Source organism: Sus scrofa, chromosome X (assembly GCF_054392235.1).
Source record: "Sus scrofa isolate SSC_HxYL_T2T_F1_AM1 chromosome X, Sscrofa_HxYL_maternal_Yorkshire_Landrace_v2.0, whole genome shotgun sequence".
NCBI classification, from domain to species: domain Eukaryota; kingdom Metazoa; phylum Chordata; class Mammalia; order Artiodactyla; family Suidae; genus Sus; species Sus scrofa.
In genome coordinates this window covers 43182690-43203863 of record NC_139401.1, presented here as the reverse complement: position 1 = coordinate 43203863, position 21174 = coordinate 43182690, and the positions used below count along the sequence as shown (strand labels likewise).

Sequence of the window (21174 nt, the reverse complement as noted above, 5' to 3'; positions counted from 1 at the left end):
AAAAGAATGTGTAGCTATCTACCTATAATTGATTCACTTTGCTATACACCTGAAACTAATACAACATTGTGAAGTCAGCTACAATAATGTTTAAAAAAATTAAAATTAGGGCAAAAAGTATATTTCTGAAATGTAAAAAAAAAAAAAAAAATGAGCAGAAGACCTAAATAGACACTTCTCCAAAGAAGACATACATACAGATGGCCGACAGGACCATGAGAAGTCTGCTCAACATCAGTAATCATCAGAGAAATGTAAACCAAAACCACAGTGAGACATCACCTCATACCTCTCAAAATCGCTATCACCAAAAAGACCACAGATAACAAGAGGAGAGGATGCGGAGGAAAGGGAACCCTTGTACACTATTGATGGGAGTGTAAATTGGTGCAGCCACTGTGGAAAACAATATGGAGGTTCCCCAAAAAAACCCCTTAAAATAGAACTACCATGATATATAAATTACACCTCAATGCAACTGTTAAAAGAAATAAATATCCAAAGAAAGCAATTGGTGGTGCAGAATTTCTGGACAGAGAAAAAGTAGGTGTTTACTGTGCCAGATCGCAGGATGGTTTTGATTTAGACTTCTGTAACTCGTTCCTGGTAACCACTGAAATGTCCTTGAAATTGCACAATTTCAGACTGGGCCACTTCTTAAAGCTGCTGTTCGTACTTTGGAAATGATGGACAACTCCATTGCTATTCCTAAATGTTGGCTTGCATTTTGGAAATTAGAGTCACTCTGCCTATTCGGGAATCAAACACCTAACTTTAGTCACTTTTGTTTTTGTTTTTTGTGGGGTTTTTTTTGGGGGGCCACACCTGTGGCATGTGGAAGTTCCTGGGCCAGGGATTGAACCCGTGCCACAACAGCAACCCAAGCCACTGCAGTGATAATGCTGGATCCTTAATCTGCTATACCACAAGGGAAGTCCTGACTTTGGTGGCTTTTGTATTCTGTCCTAAACTTTATGGCTGTGTCACTTAGGGTACGTTTGCCTGTAAGTAACAGAATACATGACTAACAGTGGCTTAAGCCAAATTAATTGTCTCATGTATTAAGAACTCTAGAGAAGTGGCTGATGAATGTCAAAGTACTCAGATTCTTGTTATCTCTCCATTCTGCTGTCTTCTGAATGTTGGTTTTTCTTTCTTAGGCTTGTGACCTCATGGTTGCAAGATGGCTGCCTCAGTTCCAGACGTCACAACTTCTTACAACCATGTTTTTCCTCTGAGCATTCATCAGGCAGGACCGTTTAGGAGGCCAGTCTCCTGAGAACAGGCTTCCAGATACACACTAATGCAAATGTAAAGGAATTTCTTGAGTCATTTCCTGAGTTTATCATGTCCCTACAGCTGGAGAAAGAGCAGAGACAACTTTGCAGGGGGGAGGGGGTTCCCCAAGGTCAAAGGAAAGGAGAGGTGGGAATTTTCACTCCCTCATTAACCAGGCCCCAGGATGCCTGAATTTGGCCCGGGACCGCCACAGTGACCAAGTAACAAGCATGGCTAGTTGAAGGCCAAACAAATTCTTTGCTTTCCTATGTGTTTGGCATCCCAATGCTCACAGCTGCTAGAATTTTTTTTTGGGGGGGGGGTGGGATTCACATGGCTTAATGGTTAATTTAGAGTGCCTTTCCTTCTTCACTTGAGTGTGGTAATTGAAACAGAGATGTTTGGTCATTTATAAGACTATTTCCATATCATTTCTGTGAGACTCTTGGCATTCGTTGCTCATCTGTACTCATGTTCATACTTAACATCTTATAACAGGCACCTGAGTAGAGCCTCTCCTCGTTACTGAGGAGGGGAAACCCTCTCTTTTATTGTTAATTGAAATTTTTATGGAGATAATTGTAGATCTACATGCAGTTGTAAGAAATGACATCGAAAGATCCTGTATGTCCTTTATCCAGTTTCCCATTGGGAATGTATTGCAAAACAATAGTATAGTAGCACCACCAAGATATTAACATTAATGTAATCAACCAACCTTATTCAGATTTTTCCCAGATTTACTTGAACTCATTGGTGCGAGTGTATTTCTCTCTCTCTCTCTCTCTCTCTTTTTTTTTTTTTTTTTTTTTTTTTTTTTTGTCTTTTTGGGGCCATACTCACAGCATATGGAGGTTCCCAGGCTAGGGACTGAATCAGAGCTGCAGCTGCCGGCCCACATCACAGCCACAGCAACGCAGGATCTGAGCCTCGTCTGTGACCTACACTACAGAGCTCACAGCAACGCCAGATCCTTAACCCACCGAGTGAGGCCAGGGATTGAACCTGTGTCCTCATGGATACTAGTTGGGTTCATTAACTATTGAGCCATGCATGAGGGGAACTCCTCTTCATTCATTTTAATTGCTGAGTAGTATTCTGTCTATCTACCACAGTTTCTTTGAAGCCCCCAACTATAATTGTGGTTTTACCTATTTCTCTTTTCAGCTCTATTGGTTTTGTTCCATATATTTTGAGGTTCTGTTGTTTGCTGCATGCACATTTAAGTTTGTTGTGTCTTCCTGGTAGATTGATTCTTTTATCATTAGGTAATGTCCCTCTTTTCTCTAGAAATTTTCTTTGCTCTGAAGTCTAGTTTATCAGATACTGACATAGCCATTCCTACTTTTTAAAATTAGTGTTTCCCTGATTATCTTTTTCTATCTTTCTACTTTCAACTGACCTATATCATTGAATTTGAAATGAGTTTCCTGAAGACAGTATGTTATTTGTCATGTTTTTAAAACCCACTCTGTGGAGTTCCCATCATGGCTCATTGGAAACAAATCTGACTAGCAGCCATGAGGATGCAGGTTTGATTCCTGGCCTTGCTCAGTGAGTTAAGGATCTGGCGTTGCCATGAGCTATGGTGTGGTCGCAGACACATCTCAGATCTGATGTTGCTGTGGCTGTGGTGTAGGCCGGCAGCTGTAGCCCAATTCGACCCCTAGCATGGGAACCTCCATGTGCTGCGGGTATAGCCCTAAAAAGAAAAAGAAAAATCCACTCTTCAAATCTGTCTTTTGATTAATGTATTTATATCATTTACATTTAAGATGATTATTGGTTTGTTAATGCTTGTATCTGATATATTATTATGTTTTCTGTTTATTTTTCTTTCCTTCCTGTGGGCAACTGGAACATTTTTTTTTTTTTTTTGTCTTTTTAGGGCCGCACCCATGGCATATGGAGGTTCCCAGGCTAGGGGTCTAATCAGAGCTGTAGCTGCTGGCCTATGCCACAGCCACAGCAATGCCAGATCTGAGCCATGTCTGCAACCTACACCATAGTTCATGGCAACGCCAGATCCTTAACCCACTGAGTGAGGCCAGGGATTGAACCTGCAACCTCATGGTTCCTAGTCAGATTCATTAACCACTGAGCCACGACGGGAACTCCCATTTTTTTTTTTTTAAGGATCCTATCTTGATTTATTTATAGTGTTTTTGAGTTTCTTTCCTTTTTTGTTTTTTGTTTTTTAGGGCTGCACCTGTGGCATATGGGGGTTCCCAGGCTAGGGGTCAAATGGGAGATGTAGCCGCTGGCCTACACCACAGCCACAGCAACGCAGGATCTGAGCCACATCTGCGACCTACACCACAGCTCACGGCAACACCAGATCCTTAACCCACTGAGTGAGGCCAAGGATCAAACCCGCAACCTCATAGTTCCTAGTCAGATTCATTTCTGCTGTGCCATGACGGGAACTCCTTGAGTCTATTTCTTAGTATAGTTTTCATAGTGGTGGTTCTGGGTATTGCAGTATATATACATGATTTCCATAGATTATGGTCTGTTGCTATCAGTGTTGTATCCCTTCAAATGCACTGTGGAAACCTCACTTCCATTTAGGTCCCTATGACTTTACCCACTTTTAAATATCATTGTCAGGAGTATCAGATTATGTTACAATTTTTGCTTTAATCTTGATCTTGTGGCATGAGGGGCTGTTGATGCAAATGTTCAGATTCCAGTCCTAAAACACACTCAGCACAAGGACACAATCACCACCCTCTCCTACCCTTGTGCCTCCATCATCCACTGTCCTCGCAGCTATGGGAAAAGGCTTCCTCTGTCCCTGAAAGTCTTTAGCAATTAATGAAGTATATTTGGAAGTTGTGCTGCCCTTGTATCTCACCCCACCACTCTGACCCAGGGTTTTTGAATCCTTAGGCCTTACCCCGAGTGGCCCATGGTACTTAAAGCCCACAGATTCTTTGCTGGGGGAGAGGGAGGTCAGATGTGATTGTTGTACTGTGTTGCAGGTACTTTTGTGTGTGTGTGTGTGTGTGTGTGTGTGTGTGTGTGTGTTTAGGGCCACACCCACAGTATATGGAGGTTCCCAGGCTAGAGGTCAAATCGGAGCTGTAGATGCTGGCCTACACCACAGCCACAGCAACGCTTAGATCTGAGCCGCATCTTCGACCTACACCACAGCTCATGGCAACGCCGGATGCTTAACCCCCTGAGCGAGGCTGGGGATTGTACCCGTGTCCTCATGGATATTAGACAGATTCATTTCCTCTAAGCCATGATGGGAGCTCCTGCTTTGTTTTTTGATGCTCAAACTTTAACTATCAACTTGCACCAGATGCTACCACAGCCAGTATGTTATTACAGGAGCTTACTTCAGCCTCCCTACTCCTAATACACATACACTCTCATACTCATGAACCTCGATTCCACGTACAACTCTCTGGTTTGACCTTGACATAGATTTTCTTCCATAATATCTATAACGAAGGTACTGGGACAGATCATAAACTCCTGGTTCCATCTCCAGATGCACTGCTCCTGTGTGTACAGCTCACTGCTGCCTTGAGATTGTTCTTATCAGTAGTTCTTATCATAAATTCTAGAATTAATCTCCAAGCCCTTATGTCAGTGAAGGTGATAAATTGTGCTAATAGTTGTTGTGCTCAAAGTTTGAGAAGATAATTTGTTTTTCTCAACATATAAAGAAAATTACCCTTTAGACCCCTTAATAATCTTATTCTGCTTTTTTAAAAAAAGGTGTTAAAGCACAGTTTGTCGAGACTAAATGCATTAATTTGTAATGCTTCACACTGCAAGTAATGGAATCCCTGACCAGTAGAGGCTTAAACAAGCGGGGATTTATGTATTTATTTATTACGAAGCAGCACATCTGAAGGGAGGTGCTGTTGGCATACATTTAAAGGCTCAACTTTGAGTCAGCCTCTCTGTAATCCCCACCTCCACCTTCCTGCCAGGATCCCAGTGTGGCTGCTGTGTAGACATCTCAAGGCCAGAAGAGATGACCTAGGGGCAGCATCACCTGCATTTGTCCCTTGGCTCAAGAGGACAAGAGCCTTTTCCAGAATCCCAGGACAGACTTCTGAAAAGGAGGCTGAAGAAACACATGGATTTTTAGCCTTTTCTAGCTTCTAAATGGATACAAGGGGCCAGGGAGAAGGAATTTGGGAATGAATGAACTGATCAGCTGTGGTGAGCCAGTGATGCTAACCGGCTTTGGGCAAAGTCTTTAGCATTCTTTTTATGGATCAGTGCTTTGAGTTGAATTATTTAGAGAAAAAATATGTAGCATTTTCTGAGGAAGGGGCTGTACAGCTTTCTAGATCTTACTGGTTTAACTTTATCTGTCCCTCTCCTGATTTAAATATATTATTAAAGACATAAACCCACTCATATTGTTATATTGAGTCGATGGCTAAGAATCGGGAGCACAACATTTTTGCAAGTTGGGTTTGGAAAGGGGAACATTAGCTTGAAAAATGTTAGAAGGTTTCTTTTGTTTGACTTTCTTAAATGAGATTTTTACATTTGGGGTTTCTTTTTGAGTGATTTAGCTTCATTAATAAGTAATGATAGCTTTCGTGTTCTTCTGGTTCCAAGCGCTAAGATCCCGCTCTACCCGAGGCAATTTTGTTGTTATTTTCTCTGGGAGGGTCACAGTATTTGCTGAATGACTTTTTTGCTCCATAAAACTACAGAAAATAAGAAAAGAGAGAATGAATTTCTAAAATAAATATGCTCTGAAGGGAGAGGAAAAAAAACTATTCATGAAGTAGAAGCAAACTAGTTCCCACCCTGATCAGGCAGGAATCTCTAAGAACAATAGTTTTAGGTAATTCTATGTCATATTTTCCATCAACCTTAAAAAGTAGTTGGAAAAATAAGTGCTGTTGATATATATCGAAATATTAAATCTTTAACTGGCTCTCTTCAGGCCCCACCGTTTTAGTGACTTTTGGTGGCTACAAAAGGGTTTCTCCAGCACCCTTTACTCCGTGTTCTGCTTTTTAAGGGATTGAGTCCAGGTCCAGTTATCTGACGTGTTCCCTCCCTTCCAGGTCACAGAGGTCATTTCCATTACTGTATTTGTCAAAAGCAAAAGTCGTCATTCCATCCAGATGACTTTGAACAAAGGGAGGTCTATTCCTTTTCTGGACGGGGGCTCCAACAATGCAAGGCCGATTGCTTAAGGGCTCAGGCACTGAGTTTTCATCCTGGATTCAACTATTTATACCGGTGGGCTGACCTTGGGCAAATTACCTCTTTGTGCCGGAGTGTCCCCATCTGTAAAATGGGGGTCATAATAGCATATTCAGAGATCTGCTCTGAGAATTAAAAGAATTTAGTGCTTCTAAAGTACTTAGAGGAGTGCTACACATGTCAGCTCTGATGGCCCCCGGAGTGATAGTCACATCTGTAGACATTGGCTTCTAGCTCCTGGTGACCTCAGTGAGCACTTGGGTTCTTACCAAGTACCTTATTCTTCTTGCCTTTGTCGTATAAGGTTGTGAAATATCTGGCTTTTAAGATATTATGCAGTTAAGATAGAAGCAAGGAGACTCTGATGTGCTGGAGCTCTGAAAGAGAGATTATACAATGGATAAACAACTCCCGACGCTGTTCGGGTTAGCTTTACTGTTTCCATAATGGCCTTGGCAGCTTATTGATTATTCATTAATCCACCCAATCATGTGATAGACTTGCTCTTCCAGTCTTGAGCAACAAGGAAGGGATGGTGGTATCAGCTATTTATTTGCTGGGAAACATCAAGGAGAGTCTGGATTTGGCTGCTGCCTTTCCAGCAGTGGTGCCATCAGTGGAATAGGACCCAAGGAGGTAAAGGAATACTGGATCTGAGGCTAGTATGTTCCCGATTTTATCATTTGCTAAATTTCTTTGGACTGAGATTGAGTACCATTTCACAGTCACTAGCAGGTTGACAGGTGAGCCAAAGAGATTATAATGGCAAATCTCAAGTTTGTATGTGTGCATGCGTGTGTGTGTGTGTGTGTGTGTGTGTGTGTGTGTGTGTGTGTGTGTGTGTGTCTTGGGAAGGGCAAACATTTTTGTTTTTGTTTTTGTTTTTGCTTTTTAGGGCCACACCTGTGGCATATGGAGGTTCCCAGGCTAGGGGTCGAATCAGAGCTGAAGCTGCCGGCCTACACCACAGCCACAGCAACTCAGGATCTGAGCTGTGTCTTCGACCTACACCCCAGCTCACGGCAACGCTGGATCCTTAACCCACTGAGTGAGGCCAGGGATCGAACCTGCAACCTCATGGTTCCTAGTCGGGTTTGTTCACCACTGAGCCACGACGGGAATTCCTAGGGCAAACATTTTGAAACAGGTGTGCTATGTATTTTTGCATCGTACCAAACAAATCGTCAAGCAATTACTTTCTGAGGTATAGAATTAGAACAAAATTTATTGGAGTATAGTTGATTTAACAATGTTGTATCAGTTTCAGGTATGCAGCAAAGTGAATCATTTGTATTTATATGAGATATATATATATATATATCCATTTTTTTCCCATGTAGATTATTACAGAATATTGACTAGATTTCCCTGTGCTATGCAGTAGGTCCTGGTTAGCTACCTATTTTATATATAATGGTGTGTATATGTCAATCCCATCCCCCTAACTTACATGCCCCCCTGCCCATGGTTTCCACTTTGGTAACCTGAGGTATAGAATTTTGAACTGAAATTTCAAGTTAATACTCCGATAGTGCAGAAATGGAATTTTGCATGTTGTGCTGATGAGAATAACCATAGAAATTGACATTACTGAGCTTTAAGGAAGCCTGTGTGTATTGTTGCTGTGTTGAGTTTGAATGTGTGAATTCGCAACTCACAAACCAAGAGTTTTGGCAGGGTTTTTGTAATAGTTCTTTTCATATTAAACGTATTTAAGACTTTGGTCTGGCTGACTTCATTTTATTTAGCAAAAGAATTGGAAATATTTAACAAATATCTAGCTATTACTCTTTGGATAGAGAATTGCTCATCAGTTTAGCAGGGACTTGGTTGAATTACCTTCTGAATTTTGCACATTGTGGTTTCTTTTCCCTTTTCATAGCATTGGTAGATCTTTTTTTTTTCTCTTGAGTGTTTATTTTTTAAAATGTTTTATGATTTTTATTTTTTCCATTATAGTTAGTTTACAGTATTCTGTCAGTTTCTGCTGTATAGCAGTGACCCAGGAAAAGAATATATATATGTATAAAAGCATATATTCTTTCCCTCCCATTATCCTCCATCATATTCCATCACAAGAAACTAGATATAGTTCCCTGTGCTGTACAGCAGGATAGATCTTATGTTTAAAGGCAGAGGTCCCATTGTATAGTATACCTAGTCACTGGCACTAGCTGGACAAAAATGTACTGACACGTTCCCAGCAGTTGTGTATGTGTATTATTGGGGGGCCGGGAAGCAGGTACACCTCCTTTGATCTTTGCTTCTACCAGTCTCTTCTCTTCCCCTTGCTGCTGTGATGGTGACCAGGAAAGGAAAGACCAGCCGCCCTGAGGGCACTTCATCCCTAATCCACTGCTTCAGTTTCCTTCAGAAATGAGAAACTCAACCAGTGCTGTTATAACCATGTTTGGAAGCTGCAGTGAGATGTAGGCGAAGGAGCCAGGAGATAAAAGTACTTTTGTCCTCCTTACTGCTTTTTTTTTTTTTTTTTTTTTTTTGTCTTTCGTCTTTCTAGGCCTGCACCCATGAAAGTTCCCGGGCTAGGGGCTGAATTACAGTTCAGCTGCCGGCCTACACCAGCGATAGCAATGCAGGATCCAAGTCGAATCTGTGACCTAAACTACAGCTCTTGCCAACGCTGGATCCTTAACCCACTGAGCGAGGCCAGGGATCAAACCTGCGTCCTCATGGATACTAGTTGGGTTCATTACTGCTGAGCCACAATGGGAACTCTTCTCCTTATTGCCTTTTCTGTTCTCCCCCTCCCCTTTCCAAAGCGGAAGTGAGGCTGGCATGAAACTTTCAAGTCACCTCCCATCACTCTTCCTTTCTTAACACATCCAATCACAGATGTTGGCTTTTTTCCCTGATGTCTAGAGTAGCAACGCTACTCCAAGTATGGTGTGTGTTTGCGATATTGGGAGCCTTTAGAAACTTATATAGCAATTTGATATTGCCATGATATCTGAGGGTGTGATCACTGGGCTTAGAAGTTTTTATATCTTTGTTTTTTATTTCATTTTTTTTTTGGTCTTTTTGTCTTTTCTAGGGCCACACCCGTAGCATATGGAGGTTCCCAGGCTAGGGGTCCAGTTGGAGCTGTAGCTGCCAGCCTATGCAGAGCCACAGCAACTCGGGATCTGAGCTGCGTCTGTGACCTATACCACAGCTCACGGCAATGCCGGATCCTTAACCCACTGAGCAAGACCAGGGATCGAACCACAACCTCATGGTTCCCTGTTGGATTCGCTAACCACTGAGCCATGACGGGGACTCCCTATTTCAATTTTTTATAATTAATTTTTTTGCATTGTACAAATGTACTCATCTGAAAAGATCAAACTTGTACTTCTTCAAGGTCAAGTTTCAAAGGTCCCTGCCCTGTAGGAAGTCCCTTCCTTCCCATTCCCATTGTCTTCACCCTTGTGCAGGCCTTTCTCACCTTGTGCTTCTCAGCTGCACTAGCACCTTGCTTCGCCTGCCTACCTCTCACTTCTCATTCCATCCATCATTTTTTAAAATGTCAGGTGCAAAGAGGTGAATTAATTGTGTCCCTCCATTTATGGCACAATATTGTCATTGATCTGTGCAAGGTCTCTTGTTTTAGGTATTTTTATTCCTTGTCATTCTCAATCCCTAATCTCACTCCCTTTCTACTTTATACAGACTGACTTACAAACGTCTTGGAGGCACATTCTTGAATCTGTATGTGTTCTTGTGAAATATGTAGCATTTTTTTGGTTTGTAAAAGATGTATAAATGATACTGTATGCTGTAGCTACCATTTTTCACCAACGATATGTTTTCAGAATCTGCGGTGCTGTTTGTACATCTGGTGCTGTGTGTCTTTCCTAAATCCATATCTTGAAGCCCCAGCATGATGATATATTTGGAGAGGGGGCCTTAGGAGGTCATTAGATTTAGATGAGGTCATGAGGATGGGGCCGCCATGATGAAATTCATGCCCATGGATCTGCAGAAGGTGTTTATAAATTTTGGAGATTAATCCCTTGTCAGTCAATTAATTTGCAAAGATTTTCTCCCATTCTGTGGATTGTCTTTTCGTGCTATTTAGAGTTTCCTTTGCTGTGCAGAAACTTTTAAGTTTAATTAAGTCCCATTTGTTTATTTTTGTTTTTACTGTCATTACTCTAAGAGGTGGATCTGAGAAGATGTTGCTGTCGTTTATGTCAGAGAGTGTTTGGTCTATGTTTTCCTCTAAGAGTTTTATAGTGTCTGGTCTTATATCTAGGTTTTGAATCCATTTGGAGTTTATTTTTGTGTATGGTGTTAGGGAGTGTTCTAATTTCATTCTTTTCCATGCGGCTGTCTAGTTTTCCCAGCACCGCTTATTGAACAGGCTGTCTTTTCTCCATTATATGTTTTTGCCTCCTTTGTCATAGATGAGTTGGCTGTAGGTGCGTGGGTTGAATTTTGGGCTTTCTTTCCTCTTCCACGCATCTATAGGTCTGTCTTTGTGCCAGTACCATATGGTTTTGATGATTGTTGCTTTGTAGTATAGTCTGAAGTCTGGGAGCCTGATTCCTCCAGCTCCATTTTTCTTTTATGGGATATCTTTGGCTATTCTGGGTCTTTTGTGCTTCCAAACAAACTTTAGCATATTTTGTTCGAGTTCTGTGAAAAATGTCTTTGGTAATTTAATAGGGATTGCATTGAATCTGTATATTGCCTTAGGTGGTATAGTCATTTTGATAATATTAACTCTTCCCATCCAAGAGCATGGTATGTCTTTCCATCTATTTGTGTCCTCTTTGATTTATTTCATCAGTGTCTTACAGTTTTCAGAGTACAGGTCTTTTGTCTCTTTTAGGTAGGTTTACTCCTAGGTATTTTATTCTTTTGGATGCGATGGTAAATGGGATTGCTTCCCTAATTTCTCTTTCTGATTTTTCATTGTTAGTATACAGAAATGCCATCGATTTCTGTGTTTAATTTTGTATCCTGCGACTTTGCCAAATTCGTGGATGAGCTCTAACAGTTTTCTGGTAGAGTCCTTAGGATTCTCTAGGTATAGTATCATGTCATCTGCAAATAGTGATAGTTTTACTTCTTCCTTTCCAATTTGGATTCCTTTTATCTCTTTTACTTCTCTGATTGCTGTGGTTAGGACTTCCAAAACTATGTTGAAGAGTAGTGGTGGGAGTGGACATCCTTGTCTTGTTCCTGATCTCAGTGGGAATTCTTTTAGCTTTTCACCATTGAGAATGATGTTAGCTGTGGGTTTGTCATATATGGCCTTTATTATGTTGAGGTAGGTTCCCTCTATGCCCACTTTCTGAAGGGTTTTGATCAGAAATGGGTGTTGGATTTTGTCAAAGGCTTTTTCCGCATCTATTGAGAGGATCATATGGTTTTTATTCTTCAGTTTGTTAATGTGGTGTATCACACTGATGGATTTGCGGATATTGAAGAATGCTTGCATCCCTGGGATAAATCCCAGTTGATCATGATGTACAATCCTTTTATGTATTGTTGGATGCGGTTTGCTAGTATTTTCTTGAGGATTTTTGCATGATGTTCATCAGTGAAATTGGCCTGTAGTTTTCTTTTGTTGTGGTATCTTTGTCTGGTTTTGGTATGAGGGTGATGGTGGCCTCATAGAATGAGTTTGGGAGTATCCCTTCCTCTGCAATTTTTTGGAATAGTTTCAGAAGGATGGGAATTAGCTCTTCTCTAAATGTTTGATAGAATTTGCCTGTGAAGCCCTCTGGTCCTGGACTTTTGTTTGTTGGAAGTTTTTTAATCACAGTTTCAATTTCAGTACTCGTGACTGGTCCGTTCATCTTTTCTATTTCATCTTGGTTTAGTCTTGGAAGATTGTACCTTTCTGAGAATTTATTTGTCCATTTCTTCTAGGTTTTCCATTTTATTGGTGTATAGTTGCATATAGTAGGTCTCTTATGATCCTTAGTATTTCTGTGATGTCTGTTGTTACTTCTCCTTTTTCATTTCTAATTTTGTTGATTTGAGTCTTCTCTTTTTTTCTCGATAAGTCTGGCTAAGGGTTTATCAATTTTGTTGATCTTTTCAAAGAACCAGCTTCTCATTTCATTGATCTTTTCTATGGTTTTCTTCATTTCTATTTCATTGATTTCTGCTCTGATCTTTATGATTTCTTTCCTTCTAGTAACTTTAGGTCTTGTCTGTTCTTCTCTCTAGCTGCTTTAGATGTAACGTTAGGTCGTTTATTTGAGCTTTTTCTTGTTTCCTGAGGTGGGCTTGTATTGCTATAAACTTTCCTCTTAGAACCGCTTTTGCTGCATCCCATAGGTTTTGGAATGTTGTATCTTCGTTGTCATTTGCTTCTAGGTATTTTTAAATTTCCGCTTCTATTTCTCTTCCATTGGTTGTTTAGTAGCATGTTGTTGAATCTCCACATGTTTGTGTTTCTTGCAGTTTTTTTCTTGTTGTTGATTTCCAGTCATATAGCGTTGTGGTCAGAAAAGATGCTTGATATGATTTCAATTTTCTTAAAGTTACCAGGGTTGGATTTGTAGCCCAGGATGTGATCAGTCTTAGAGAATGTTCCATGTGCATTTGAGAAGAATGTGTAATCTGTTGCTTTTGGATGGAATGTCCTATAAATATCTATTGAATCCATCTGGTTTAATGCTTCATTCAGGGCCTGTGTTTCCTTATTGGTTTTCTGTCTGGATGATCTGTTCATTGCTGTAAGTGGGGTGTTAAAGTCCCCCACTATTACTGTGTTATTGTCGATTTGTCCTTTTAAGGTTGTTTGCAGTTGCCTTATATATTGTGGTGAACCTTTGTCAGGTGCGTAGATAGTTAAAATTGTTATATCTTCTTCTTGGATTGATCCTTTGATCATTAGGTAGTGACCTTCCTTGTCCCTTAAAATATTCTTCATTTTAAAGTCTATTTTGTCTGATATGAGTATTGCTACTCCAGCTTTTGATTCCCGTTTGCATGGAATATTTTCTTCCATCCTCTCACTTTCAATTTGCATGTGTCCCTAGAAGTAAAGTGGGTTTCTTGAAGACAGCATAATTATGGGTCTTATTTTTGCATCCATTCAGCCAGTCTATGTCTTTTGGTTGGGGCGTTGAGTCCATCCACATTTAAGGTAATTATTGATATGTATGTTCTTATTGCCATTTTATTAATTGCTTTGGATTTTTTTTTTTTTTTGCTCTTTTTTCTTCCCTTCTTCTCTTGTTCTCTCCTCTTCTGGTTTGATGACTATCTTTAGTGTTGTATTTGCGTTGATTTTTCTTATTTGTGTATCAATTGTAGATTTTTGGTTTGCAGTGATTCTGAAGTTTTGATATAAGAGTCTATATATATAAGAGATTGTTTTAAGTTGTTGGTCTCTTAATTGCAAGTGCATCTCCATTGTCCTGCATTTGTACCCTCCTCTTCTCACGATTTCTGATTTTGGTGGCATAATTGTGTGTGGATGATTTTGTACCTTTACTGTATATATACCTTTACTGGTGAGCCTTGTCATTTGTGGTATTTTTGTTTCCTGTTGCTGCCTTTTCTTTTCTGCCCAGAGAAGTTCCTTTAGTATTTGTTGTAAGGATGATTTAGTGTTGCTGAATTCTCTCAGCTTTTGCTTCTCTGTGAGGCTTTTGATTTCTTCTTCAAATCTGAATGAGAGCCTTGCTGGGTAAAGTAATCTTGGTTGGAGGTTTTTTCCTTTCATCACGTTAAGTATATCATGTGACTCCCTTCTGGCCTGCAGAGTTTCTGCTGAAAAATCTGCCAGTAACCTTATTAGGGTTCCTGTATATGTTATTTGTTTCTTTTCCCTAGCTGCTTTCAAGATTTTCTCTTTGTCTTTCATTTTGGTCAGTTTGATTAATATGTGTCTCGGTGTATTCCTCCTTGGGTTTATTTTATATAGTACTCGTTGTGTTTCCTGGATTTGAGTGAGTGGTTCCTTTCCCATGTGAGGGAAGTTTTCGGCTATTATCTCTTGGAATATTTTTTCTGTCCCCTTCTTGCGCCCCTATAATATGGATGTTGGTGCATTTAATGTTGTCCCAGAGTTCTCTGAGACTCTCTTCATTTGTTTTCAATCTTTTTTCTCTTTTCTGTTCCACATTCGTAATTTCTACTAATCTGTCCTCCACCTTGCTTATTCGTTCTTCTGCCTCCTGTATTCTGCTGTTAGCTGCTTCTAGTGAATTTTTTATTTCAGTTACTGTATTTTGCATCTCTTCTTGTTTAAGTTTTATATTTTGTGTCTCTTTGGTCAGTGTTTCCTGTAAGTTATCCATCTTTGCCTCCAGTTTATTTCCAATGTCTTGAATCCTCTTCAGCACCAGCAGTCTAAAGTCTTTTTCCTGGAGGCTGAGAATCTACTTATCACTTAGCTGATTTTCTGGGGTTTTTTCCTTTCTCCCTCATCTAAGTTATAGTTCTCTGTCTTTTCATTTCTATAGATTTTTGGTGTGGTGTCCTTTTGACAGATAAGAGTTGTAGCCTCTCTTACTTCTGGTGTCTGTCCCCTTTGTGGCTGAAGTTGGTATGGGGGCTTGCTGTAGGCTTCTTGATGGGAGGGGCTGATGCCTGCCCACTGGTAGGTGGAGCTGATTCTAATCCCTCTGGTGGGTGGGGCTTAGCCTCTGGATGGGATTAGGGGAAGCTCTGTGCCTGAGGGGTCTTTAGGAAGCCTGTTTACTTGAGGGGCAGGGCTGTGATCCCACCTGGATTGTTGTTTTCCCTGGGGCTTCTCAGCGGCTGACTGACTGACGTATGGGGCCAGATTTTTCCAAAATGGCCACCTCCAGAGAAGGGCAGCTGCTGAATATTCCCAGGAGCTTTGCCTTCAATGTCCTTCCACCACAACAAGCCACATTCACTCCTGTTTTCCCTGGAGATCCTCCAAGAACTGTAGTCAGGTTTGACCCAGATTCCTATGGAGACTTTGCTTTGCCCTGGGACCCAGTGCATGTGAAAGTCTGTGTGTGCCTTTTAAGAATGGGGTCTCTATTTCCCCCAGTCCTGCGGAGCTCCTATGCACAAGCCCCACTGGCCTTCAATGCCAGATGCTCTGGGGGCTCTTTCTCCCAGTGCCAGATCCCCACACGTGGGAGTTTGATGTGGGGCTCAGAACTCTCACTCCTGCAGGTGAGTCTCTGTGAACCAGTTACTTTCCAGTCTGTGGGGCTTTCCTCCTGGAAGGTATGGGGTTGCTTATATCGTGTAATCACCCCTCCTACCTCTTGATGTGGCCTCCTCATTGTCTTTTGGAGTAGGATATCTTTTTGAAAGTTTCCGGTCCATTTGGTTGAAGATTGCTCAGCATTTAGTTGTAAATTTTGTTGTTTTTAGGAGAGAAGTTGAGTTCCAATCCTTCTATTCTGCCATCTCAATCCCATCTCTGGGCCTCCTTACACTTTCTCCTCTGTCTCACCCTCTTCCAAACATGAACTTGTCCTTTTTATTTAGACTCACTCCTCTCTTGCTCCTCACACTGGATGCTGTCAGCTCAGCTGTGGTACATGACTCATAACTCTGTGCACAGAGCATCCTTGCTCCTCCTGTCCTAATTCGTCCCATTGCTCCAGGTTTAAGACAGTATCTAGGACTTCCCATCATGGTGCAGCAGAAACGCATCTGACTAGGAACCATGAGGTTGCAGGTTCGATCTCTGGCCTTGCTCAGTGGGTTAAGGATCCAGTGTTGCTGTGAGCTGTGGTGTAGGTCACAGATGGCGGCTCAGATCCTGCATTGCTGTGGCTCCGGTGTAGACCGGCAGCTATAGCTCCAATTCGACCCCTAGCCTGGGAACCTCCATATGCCACAGTGCGGCCCTAAGAAGCAAAAAAAAAAAAAGACACTATCCAGCTACCTGCAAGACCTTAACAGTACTACTCCAGCCCATTGGTTTATGGCTCTGGGCATAAACTTACCAGAGTTTAGAGTTAATGAACTTAGGTTCAGGTGCAGGCTCCACGAGTTAAACTGTATAACCATGGATGTGCTAGTCTGCCTGTCTCTGCCCCGCTTTCCTCACTGGTGAAATGGCAGTTATAATGCATCTCAAGTAGTTTTGTGATGGTGAAATTAGGTAATGTATATGAAACCCTCAGTAAAGGGTCTAGCTCATAGTAAGTGGTCTCAAATGTAGCTCTACTGCTTCCTGGTTGTTTTATATATCTAAACCTTAACTCATCAACAAGATAGTGCGTTTCCTCTTCAGGGCAGAGGTTGAGTCTTAGCTTCTTCTGAGTAGTCTGTCTGGCATAAAGCTAGGAATATAGTAAATGGTTAAGAAACATTTGTTGGTTTGACCTGAGGTGAGTTTGTGTTTACCTGAAATTACTTGCTCTGCCAGAGGGGACATTTTTATAACATTCTGTGTTATTCCGCCATTCATCTTAACCAACCCAGCTTTTGCTTTGCTGTGGTGATTTGGAACTGACTGTGGCAAACTGAGTGAGTGTGAATGTGTGTGTGTGTGTGTGAGAGAGAGAGAGAGCACGCGCGTGAGCGTGCCCGCGTGCGAGAGAGAGCGAGGAATGGGCTGAGGCCGGAGGTAGTGGCAATGGATTTTCTATGGGACAGAGCCAGGCTGCAGGTCACCATCTTTACCACTGCCTCTAGCTTTCCTGCCATGGCCTTCGAGCTGGGCTGTTCATCTGCCCTGAGGTGGCTGTTGTGGCCCTGGCTCCCCCAGGCAAGAATACTCAGGCCCTACCTGGGTCTCCCAGGCTGCAGTCTCTCTAAGAGGAAGTGAGGTCTTGTCTCTTCCTTTCTCTTCTTTTCATGTTGAGTAATTCTTTTGGAGTTGTAGATGACATTTTATATTGGTTGCACGTGTACAGTGTAATGATTCGATATGTGTATATATTGCAAAATGATCACAATAAATCCAGTTAGCATCTACTACCACATGGGGTTAAGAAATTGTTTTTTTCTGGTGATGAGAACTCCTCAGATTTACTCTATTAGCAACCTTCAGATATGCAATAGAGTATTTTTAACTACGGTCACCATGCTACACATTGCACACCCAGGACTTATTTTATAACTGGCAGTTTGTACCTTTTCACCCCCTTCACCCATTTTGCCCTGCCCCCACCCTCCACCTCTGGCAACCACCAGTCTGTTCTCTGTATCTATGAGCTTGGTTTTTGAAATTTTTTATTTCATTTTTTTAAGATTCCATATATAAGTGAGATCATAGGCTATGTGTCTTTCTCTAATTTCACTTAGTGTAATGCCCTCCAGGTCCATCCCTGTTGTTGCAAATGGCAGGATTTCATTCTTTTTCATGGCTGAATAATATCCATCGTATCCATATACCACATTCTCTTTATTCACTCATCCATTAATGGCCATTTAGGTTGTGGCTGTGTTTTGGCTGTGGCAAATAATGCTGCACATGAACATGGTGGTGCACACAGCTTTAGTGTTAGTGTTTTCATTTTCTTTGCATAAATACCCAGAACTGGCATTGCTGGATCATATGGTAGTTCTCTGTTTAGTTTTCTGAGGAACCTCCATCCTCTTTTCCATAGCAGTTGCACCAGCATGTGTTGCCACCGACACTGCCCAAGGATTCCCTTTCTCCACATCTTCACCAACACTTGTTATTCCTTGTCTTTTTGACAATAGCCAGCCTAACAGGTGTGAAGTGATGTCTCATAGTGGTTTTGATTTGCATTTCCCTGATGATTCGTGATGTTGAACACTTTTGCATGTACCTGTTGGCTGTATGTCTTCTTTGGAAAAATGTCTAAGCAGATTTTTTTATTATTGAGCTGTATGAGTTCTTTATATATTTTGGATATTAACCCCTCATCAGGTGTATTCTTTGCAAATATTTTATCCCATTTCGAAGGTTGCCTTGAAACAAAGTATTTTTGAACTTCCTTTCAGACTTCTCTGCCAATACATCATGCTTTGTAAGAGATCGTTGCCCTGGCTGTGTACAATCCTGGCAAAGTATTAAAGTTCAAGCAGCAAATTCAAGATACTGGTTACCTCTGAGAGGGAGGCATTGGGCATGAACTCTGAGAGAGGCCTTTCATTGTATCTGAAATGTTTTATTTTATTATACAAGATTGTGGCCTACGTGAATGTTCACTATATGATGTGATATTTATTGTTTCATGTATCATGTATTATCATAGATATTATATTATCTTGAATTTGCTGTGTATCATTTCCATGCTTATATTATCCATAAATATTACTCTATTTTTTAATATTTTCAGACTTCATGTATATGAAATGATCAAATTTTATGTGCCCTTCTTTTCTGCAATTAAGAGGAGAATGTCAGCTCTGAGGAATTTCCTGTGACATTTACTTTAATGAGGAAAAGATTTTATTCTCTGGTTGAAAATAATATTTAGACTTCTGCGGGAAAACCATTACATTTTTACTCTGGAGTAGAGGAGTCCCCCTGCCCCCATTTGCATTCTTGGCAAATAAGTAGCACAGACCAATTAGCAAGCTAATGTCCTCAATGTTCACTTGCAGTCATAGTTATTTTATTTGCTTTTTTAGGGCCGCAACTGCGACATATGGAGGTTCCCAGGCTAGGGGTCAAATCAGAGCTACAGCTGCCTGTTTACACCAGAGCCACAGCAACACGGGATCCAAGCCACGTCTGTGACCTACAGCACAGCTCACGGCAACGCCAGTTCCTTAACCCACTGAGCGAGGCCAGGGATCAAACCTGCAACCTCATGGATCCTAGCTGGATTTGTTTCTGCTGTGCCAGACGGGCACTCCAGTAATAGTTATTTTTAAATGTTTTAAGTAGCATGGAGCATTGGGGTTATTCTTATTGCTTTTCCAGGTTTTGCATTTGTTAAAATGAATTGAACTGAAGATGAGACACAACTTCATGATAAAGGTTGATCATCATTATTTGCCACTCTCAAATGCATTTTGTGATGGGAAAAAACGAATGATGGGAAATGTGTTTACCTTTTAAAACAAAGAAGTCAAGTCACAAAGAGTAACGTTGGCCATTTTCTGTTATCTCTTATGTTCACAGATAGGAAAGGAGAAATTCCACAAATCTCAACATTGGGGCTTTTGCAACAATGTGAGGATGCTGGTGAGTGAAGATAAGCCAGGGATTGGTGGAGAACTGCTTCTCGGACAAAAGATGAAGCCAAAATATAGTGTATTTCCTAAAGAAATGGGAACTGGCTTACCATCCTGGGTGGCTTTTGATAAACAGGTAAGTCACGTGACGTTGGGAGACGTGCAGCCTGAAAATAATTACATGTACTAAATGTTCCATAGGTGGGAGAAAATAAGAGTCTTCAGTGTAAATGTAGTTTTTTGTCTGGAATGATAGATTCTAGAGCTGAAATACTCTAAACGAAGAAAAGTTATCCCTGAGCCTGTTTCTGACCAGGCGCCTTGGTTCTAGGATGCCAGATCCTCATCACCCCTCTTGGCCAATGCGCATCAACCATTCCCTCAGCTCCTGCCCTGGACGGGATAGTCTACCCTCCTATAGACAGTAAGAGTCTGGTCAAATTGCCACTTTTGCATAGTGACTGCCATTAACTAAAGAATTTTGTTTGATTCCGAGCGTGCCATTGCATAGCAACAGAAAAGTGCCTTCTCTTCTTTTTTCCCCATACGAATTATGGTTCCCTATCCCTGAGAACCAAAGGATGACATGGGAAGAATTACTGCAGGAAAGAGGGTGCCATTATTAGATAAGAGTCTGAACTTCTTAAGTGATATGTTTGTACACATATACATGCGCGTATACTGGCATATTAACAGTGGAAGTAGGCGATCCATTTGACCATCTTAACAAGGGACTAAGATCAAAGGGAAAAACAAGGTGACCAGTTATTTCTCATAAGGCTGCTATGTGGATGTGCTCAGTTTATGACACAATCTTGTGTCGTGCCCTGTGGCCTGTTTTCCAAAAAAGAACTTCTTGTGGGATTATTTAGTTCTTGTTATTAAAAAAAAGAATTCAGGACTAAAGAATTTAAACCTTAGTGTGCTAAATTTACCGGGTAGTTTTTTTTAGCACCTTCTTACTATGGATTGGTTGCAAAACTTGGATTCCAATGAAAATGTCTCCAAATTTGGTAGAAGGAACATAACCCATGTCATCTGAGTTAGGTCAGTCAAAGTGCTTATTTCTTTGGAAGCCCAGTTCTGACACTTATGGAGATCTCACAGACTGTGGGGAAGCTTCTTTCCTGGGAAACCATGTCTTCTTGGAGCGTGGACCAATATTTCTCTTTCTTTGATTATTTTCATTACATGGCTTAGTGCTGGACCCAGAGTTCAAAAACAATCTCTGGGCCAACTTGCTTGGAAGGATCGTGTGTGGTTTCCTGTTAATATCAATCTTATAGGTGTTTGCACATCATCTTTCTAGAATATTTAATTTGCAAGGGTCAAAGAAAAAATTTTAGTTTCACTTCTTGTGTCAGAAGAGGATATTGACAATAGTTTAAACATATCCACCACTGAATAAATAATGTAGTTTCACAATATATTAAACTAATCTCTTGCATTTAAAGTTGAAAATTCATTTTATTTCATGTTTTTCTCAATATTTAATACGTGCCTTTCAAGCCTATTTTATAGCCCTTTAATTACTTATAAAATTATGTAGAATATTTCATGAAGCTGGAATCATTTTAGCTTCAAACTACTTGAGAAAATGAAGAGCTTCCTCATTTCAGGCCTAACTAAATGCAACATAATTCT

The 21174-nt window shown here is 40.9% G+C and overlaps 1 protein-coding gene across 3 annotated transcripts in view; it reads left to right on the top strand.

Annotated features, from left to right (window-relative positions):
- EFHC2 (EF-hand domain containing 2) overlaps positions 1-21174 on the top strand; it is a 183537-nt gene that overhangs the window by 9350 nt on the left and 153013 nt on the right. For all 3 annotated transcript variants that reach the window (XR_014835287.1, XM_085007794.1, XM_021080072.2), the window contains exon 2: positions 19478-19666. Coding sequence is in view for 1 of the 3 variants with exons in the window: in XM_021080072.2 (XP_020935731.1) it covers positions 19478-19666 (189 nt within the window). In the remaining 2 variants the exon portion in view is untranslated. The remainder of the gene's footprint in view (positions 1-19477; positions 19667-21174) is intronic.